Source organism: Haplochromis burtoni, unplaced genomic scaffold, assembly GCF_018398535.1.
Source record: "Haplochromis burtoni strain Fernald_Lab_line unplaced genomic scaffold, NCSU_Asbu1 Contig_54, whole genome shotgun sequence".
NCBI classification, from domain to species: domain Eukaryota; kingdom Metazoa; phylum Chordata; class Actinopteri; order Cichliformes; family Cichlidae; genus Haplochromis; species Haplochromis burtoni.
The window spans coordinates 1,152,976-1,160,032 of record NW_024582415.1 but is presented as its reverse complement, the minus strand read 5'-3'; the positions used below and the strand labels follow the sequence as shown (position 1 = coordinate 1,160,032).

General features: G+C 35.9%; 1 protein-coding gene across 5 annotated transcripts; it reads left to right on the top strand.

Moving 5' to 3' along the window:
* Positions 1-1,436: 1,436 nt before the first annotated feature.
* LOC102311780 (probable isoprenylcysteine alpha-carbonyl methylesterase ICME) lies at positions 1,437-6,979 on the top strand. 5 transcript variants are annotated; one of them, XM_005924461.1, is made up of 11 exons: positions 1,437-1,543; positions 1,920-1,971; positions 2,979-3,287; positions 3,923-3,948; positions 4,037-4,186; positions 4,316-4,436; positions 4,564-4,767; positions 5,001-5,084; positions 5,744-5,885; positions 6,368-6,530; positions 6,657-6,979. In XM_005924461.1, coding segments are annotated over exons 4-11 (1,101 nt in total). In that variant the 5' UTR covers positions 1,437-1,543; positions 1,920-1,971; positions 2,979-3,287; positions 3,923-3,946; the 3' UTR covers positions 6,892-6,979. The 5 variants fall into 5 exon arrangements, with proteins under 5 accessions (XP_005924523.1, XP_005924521.1, XP_005924522.1 ...); XM_005924459.1 differs by lacking the exon at positions 2,979-3,287; XM_042220733.1 differs by lacking the exon at positions 1,437-1,543 and having other exon boundaries at positions 1,602-1,971.
* The last annotated feature ends 78 nt before the right edge of the window (positions 6,980-7,057 follow it).

Here is a 7,057-nt window from a genome sequence, read left to right as displayed (position 1 = left end):
TGAAGCCTTTGGCATTGATTAGAGGGGTTGACTCAATTTGTTTTGACATGTTTCAATTTATTTTAGTTTTTTAGTTATTTATTTTATCTTATCTCATTTTAATTTTCTTTACTTATGCTTTTAGCATGTACAGCACTTTGTGAACTCTGGTTTTATGTTAAAGTGCTTTATAAATAAAGGTGGTATGGTATGGTACCCCCCTCTAGTGGCCATACACTGCCAGTGCTCATATTTTACGTACTGATAAATTACTTATGGACAGTGGCCGATTAATGTAGGAAAGTTACCACAAATACCTCTGATCTTTATTATGAGTTATTGTATGGTTATTAAATGGCACCTGCAAGATAATTATACTTGTGCTCTCACTACTTTATTTTGGGATTTAGTATTTTTTCCAACAAACAAAAGACACATTTAGGATCATTAAAAGCTGTATCAGTTTTGAAGAAAGACCACAGATTTTTTTTTCTAATTGTCAAATATATTCATTCAATTTAATTTCAATTTTATTTTATTTATAAAGTATACATATACTCTTCATAGTAAACATTTGCCAGTCGTTTACGTGAATCAGCATTGATTCACACAGAAATGAAGAATGAAAGTTGATGAATGAATAAAAAACTGGAGAAATTAGCCAAACATTACCAAACCAAAGCCAGCTCCAGCAGTTTGGAATGGTTGGAGCTGCAGATGGAAGAAAATACATCAAAATTTGAAATGAAACACCCTTAATGAATTTCCAACAGCCTTTTAGGGAGGAACCAACCATTTAAAAGTGGCTGTTCTCACACCCCAAACAGCACTGTAAATGAATACATTTCAATGTTATGATGTGTGATGTGAAAAAACAACAACATTTTAGTGACCTAAAGTAAAAATTAAAAAATAGACCTTCGGAAAAAATATAACTGAAATCATTTTGAGAACTTAAGAAACTAACTAAAATAAAGTAAATTAAAATAAAGATGGCGTATCCTCAGTTTTGATATTTGTTCATTTGGAAAAATTTGTTTTCACAAACTGCAAGATTAGGGTTTTATTGATATTTCAAGTGAGGCTTTGTATAAACGCCTGTGAGCCAACTGCTTTCTAAAATTCTGCTTAAACTGTAATATCTATGCTCATTTATCTTGCCTCTGGTATTTGTTAGAAATAAAATAATAAGTAATAAAGACTAAAACTAAGTAAAGAAACAAAAAGTCAAAATAAGATTAAAATAATGGTAGGAACATGCAAAAACTATAATGCCTTTTGTTTTTTATATTAAAAAAAATGTAATTGTTGTCTGAAGATAATATTGATCCATTTGGGCAGGAGATGGGGACCTTTTTATTTTTATTTAATGCCCAAGTCTTTAATCTTGTCAAACTGAATGACGCACTGGCAGACAGACAGAGCTGACCGCTCAGTGAAAATGACGAATCTGCGGATGCAACATCTGGAGCACGGAGAGTGGAATCTGTAAATAAATCTAACCACCTAAAAACCAGTTAACGTGGAACACCCTGCGTGAAAACGGGGCACAAACGTGGGGCAGGTCTGTAAATGTAAATATGAATTGTAACACTTTTCCCATTTCCATAATCTGCTGATATGATATGATTGGGCTGTTAAACCTACAGGGGAACTACGAACATTATGGTGCTGTACTATCGAGTTGTCTTGCATGAAGACCACAGATAAGCGCAATAAATCAAACTCATGTCAGGTCTAATGGGTCGAAGTGCGTTTAAGGTTCGCTTACATTACCCTTTCTAAAATCTGTTGCCGTGTTGCGAGCCTTTTGAATTGTCGTGAATTGATTTACACATTCCGGTAAGCTGGGACAAGAAATGGAATTTCAACTTTTGCATTGAAGTTGTTTGTTTTTCTTCTGTGGTTCTCGTTTACTTGACCTGCATGAAACAACACAGTATGAACGTTGACGTGTGCTTCAGTCATCCGCAGTGACATTATTAAGTGCAGGTGGGTTCTCTTCAGTGCTCTTCTTCTTTTTATATATATATATATAGAGAGAGATATATATATATTTAGTTTTTGTTTGCATTTGTCCTCCACCTCTACTCATTCGCCCAACGAGGTCGTGACAGAGAAGAAACGTACTTTGGCAACAAAACGTCCAACGGTAGGAGAACTGCGAAAATACGTGACAGAAAACTTAGATTAAATTCCATACCAGAACTATTTGATATACAGATCGCGTTTATCAGTTTATTATCAAGAGTTATTAAGTGCTCATATGATTTTTAAAATTATTCTCGCGTGAAAGCGCCTTTCTGAATGCTGGTACGTCCTATAAAACCCCACTAGAGAGTGCTGTGGTACAATTTTAAGGACAACCATCACTAAGCTATTCCAATTCTTTATGAAAGCTATTCATAAGTAAATGGTTTTGTGTTTGTGAATTATGTAAAAAGCCATGTACTAATGTTCTGAAAGTCCTAAGCCATTAAATACAAATATACACATCAGCCAACTTTAATAAGTGCCTTCAAATTTGCCTTCAAATGGACCAAGCAGCCAAGAACGTCCAAGCACAGATATAATCTTTAAATTATGTTTTTTTTATTATATCCCAGAAAAGATAAGAGGTTATTTCAAAAATACACAATAATAGAAATAAGCTATTTTAAGAACTATGTAGGCCTATAAAAGAGGTAAACTAAACAGACTTCTACTCAAAAAATATCATAACTCAACAAACTGACCTATTTAGTAACTGAATAAACCTTCTTTTAGCATCAGATTTTGTTTTGGGGTATTTCGGTGGGCCTATGTGAAATGTAGCTTCAGTTTCCTGTTCTTAACTTATGTGGTCTGCTGCTGCTGCTGTAGCTCATCTGCTTCAAGTTTCAACCTGCTGTGCTCTTCTGCATACCTTGGCTATAATGAGTGGCTATTTGAATTACTGTTGTCTTCCTATCAACTCAAAGCAGTCTGTCCATTCTTCTTTGACCTCTGACATCAAGTAGACATTTTCACCCAGAGAAACTCAAGACTTTCAGTCTGCCTTGAAGCATTCCAAGGGTGTATAGTATACCCAGAACATGGTTGAGACACATCTCTCGGCTGGCCTGGGAACAACTCAGCGTTTCTCCGGATAAGCTGAAGAAGGTGGCTGGGGAGGGGGAAGTTTGTGCTCTCTGCTTAGGCTACTGTCCCCACAACTTGACCCTGACTAAGCAGAAGAGGACGGATGGACGAACAGATGGAAAAATATTCTCTGCAAACTCCAGAGAAACCAGAGAGATTGTTGTGTGGATAAATCCCAGTAAATCCCAGTGAGTCCCCGGAGTTTTTGAACTTCTCAGACCAGTCCTTCTGGCACCAATAACCAAGCTGCATTCAAAGTCACTTAAATCACTTTTCTTCTTCATTCTGATGCCCAGTTTTAATGTTGTGGCTCACTTCATGAGCCACAACATTAATTAAAACCCTGTGAAAGATGTAGTGAAAAATGTCATCATCATCATCATCATCATCATCACATCACGATGCAGTTTTCTGGTGTCAAAATTTTGGTCCTGTCATTTATGTGGATTTTTCTTTGAATGTCCACTCCACTCATCATGCACTCAAGCCTTTTTGCCTCTGATGCTTAGTTTGATCCTTTGTGCACAGAAGGAGGGTGAATGAAGCATCAAATAACTCGTTTTTATGTGCATGTGAAATGAGACTAAAGCAGAAAGCCTGGGTTAACAGAAAATGACCTAATATTGTTAATAATTACGGCTTAAGTAAAGCATTATTAAATTAAGTAGTTACAACTAAAAGTCTTTACAAAATGAGCTTTAATATGACACACTTCTGAAAACTGCAATCGTAACTTTGTGCCATCATTTCTCTGAAAATAATTTATACTGTTTTCTATTACTTATGTTTTGTTACTTATAATTTATATTTTTTATGTTTTCAGGTAGGAAAGATAAAGCCATAAAGAATGTAAGATCCTCTTAAGTATATCCTCTTGAAGATCACAAACTAAGTGTACTTTTAATGAATCTTAACATAATATATGTTGCTTTTAAAGGTCTGATATAAAATATTACATGTCACTGTTTGTGACTGTGGGTGTCATGTTGGTGGGCCTGCTCTACTCCATCTGTTTAGCCTGTCAGTGGATTTATGGTTGGCCTGACAAGCCTGGGTATAAGAAGTACACAGAAGCTCTTAATCCAAGGTAAATTTTAAAATAATTTACACATGTTCCTTTATTGTCTTTTGTTTTGTTTGATGTTTTTGTTTTATTGGCCCACTCATTGAGCAGTATGTTTGTAATTTTCATTTACGCTTTTGGCCTCTTCATCAGGCGAATATATCGTCTGACCCTCGCTACACTGGATCTTCTCAAATACCTGCAGTATTGGAAAGTTTACTTTCAGCTGAAGTCATGGTATAACGATGAGAGGAATCTAAAGTATTATGAAAAGGTAGGTTAAGGATAACTCACTGAGAAAATCTACCTGTTTTCTTGATTATTATTTACAATCAATGATCAGTTGAGTCAGTGCTGAAGAATGTGTGAATAATCAGTTTGTTTGTGTGGACGCTTAACAGGGCATCACGTTTGGCCGCAGAGGCAACAAGCTGGACTTATACCACCCTCCAAATGTAAGGAAGCTGCCATCACCGGCGGTAGTATTTGTCTACGGAGGTGCATGGGGCACAGGAGAAAGGCCCACTTACTGTTTACTGGGGAGTCGCATGGCTGAAGAACTGAAAGCAACTGTAATTTGTCCTGATTACTGCACATATCCAAAGGTGAGAGATTTTAAACAACACACAGTAATCACAAGGATGTTATGAGTCATAACATCCTTGAATCATAACTTATGAATGATAATATTTTATCGCATATGTGTGTTAGTTGATAAAATACATATTGAATTTAAATTAGGTAAACCAAAAATGTAAATTTACAGGACAAAAAACAACTTTCATTTTAAACAATAAACTTGTTTCTAAACTGACTCTTGGTTGACTGTGATTGGCAGGGGAATGTTTTAGGGATGGTCCAAGATATCACTGACTGCTTGATTTGGGCCCACCAGAATGGAGAGAAATTCAACTTTGACAAAGTAAGACAGCTTACTATTATTTAACCTCCTAGGACCTGGCGTCCACATATGTGGACATCACATTTTGGGTTATTTAGACCAAAATACTTAATTTTGCTCTACAAGGGCCTGATATCCACTTACGAGGACATTATACTGCTACTGTTCTATCAAGATTTTAAATGAATATCCTAATATGCGGCTCTTATTTTTCTTAAAAACAAAAATAAGGTAAAAGAAAATCTGGTAGTTCTTTGTTTTTACATTCATTGGGCCCCAATATGCCCAAATATCAAAGAAAAATTAAAAATGCATTTCGTGGAAGAGTTCGGGTCTTAGGAGGTTAAGGATTCTTTATAAAAATTAATAATGGACCAGTTACCTCTGTGCTAGGCACAGAGCTAGGCATGCAAGGACTCCTGATATTCTGATATTTACCAACTTCCTCACTGCCCAGGGAAAACTCCAAAACACTGCTGCTCAGCTGTGTTGGTCTAGAATTAAAGCAGTGCTAAGTTTTGAGCCCCTGTATACAGACTAATCATGCTTGTACTTTATCTTCGTCAGAGCCTTTTTAAAAATAAAATCATTGTGTATCTGTGCATTAACTTAATCTTCAGTAGGTAAAAATGTATAATCACGTACAGCATGCTGCTCTGTGTTATATTTTTTTTTTATAGGACAACATTGTATTAATTGGGCATTCAGCAGGTGCACATTTGTGTACACTCACCACACTGTTTCTTGTTGAAGAAAGAGAGGAGCTTTCCATAGAGCCAGGCAAGCAGCAGGAAGTCTTGCTCTCGATAAGAGGAATTATTGGTAAGAAATGAAGTTCATCATTTAATATTAGTATTTGTTTTCCATAATGGTCTTCTCCTACAGTGATTCAATATATACACATTTCAATATTGTGATGTTTGTCTCACCCTTTGTATATTACCAGATTGTATTATACTCTACCTGAGACTTTGTGTAACTTGCCTCATTCAAGCACTCCCGCAAACATTATTTTTCTATGTCTAAGTGCTTTTTTATCTAATATTCACACTGTGATGAACGCATCAGAGATATTTGTGCAGACTGAGCCAACCAGGGATCAAACCACCAACTATCTGATTAGCAGATGACCTGTTCTGTCTCCTAAGCTACAGACACATTTACTCATATTACTATTTTATTATAAGTACTTCATATTTTCACATTTTAAAAATATGAAAATTAACAACTTAATCAAAAAATGACCTCTTTCATTCCTGTTATTCTTAATAAGGTAGACTAATTGTTTTATATTCACCGGACAGGTCTGAGCGGCGTCTACAACATCGTGGACCATTATGAGCATGAACAGAAACGAGGAGTTGAACGAGTGTCCCCCATGCACAAAGCGATGAATGGTGTGAAAAACTTTCCATACTACTCACCAACACACTTACTAAAGAAGCTCAGCCAGGACAAAGTCAACAGGTGAGTGGAAAAAGATTTTAAAAAATGGGTTTAACACCAATTCTGAAATCTAATACATCAATTCTTTATTGGAAACACAAACACACTACAGACATTTATTTACTACAGTCCTTTTTATTCTGACAGATTGCCTCCATTCGCTTTGCTCCATGGGACCAATGACATTATGGTTCCTGCTGAATCTACCATAAGATTCTCTGAGCTTCTCACTTTGCGCTCTGTTAAGATGTCATTGAATGTGCTTCATGGAGTCGCCCACACTGAGACTGCTGTTGATCTCATGGTGTCAAACAGACGCCTCTACCGTCCAATCTACAGATACATCAAAGAAGAGTTTAGAAAATTTCTGGGTACCTGCTGACTGCATGTGATTAGAAAAGTATTCACACAGCTCCAATATGTGCTGAATTGTACTGTACTGTAAATTAAAATCAACCATTTAATTATGAGTTTGACTTGATTCTCTGAAGCTCTGATTTTATAAAACGAATATGATATTTTTAACAGTACTTTAATTATTTTGGAGA

Bases quoted from the DNA above. Each gene is read 5' to 3' on its own strand.
- LOC102311780 (XM_005924460.1), top strand. The intron at 5,085-5,743 runs GTAAGACAGCTT...TTTTTTTTATAG, and splicing joins AGAAATTCAACTTTGACAAA to GACAACATTGTATTAATTGG. The intron at 6,531-6,656 runs GTGAGTGGAAAA...TTATTCTGACAG, and splicing joins AGCCAGGACAAAGTCAACAG to ATTGCCTCCATTCGCTTTGC.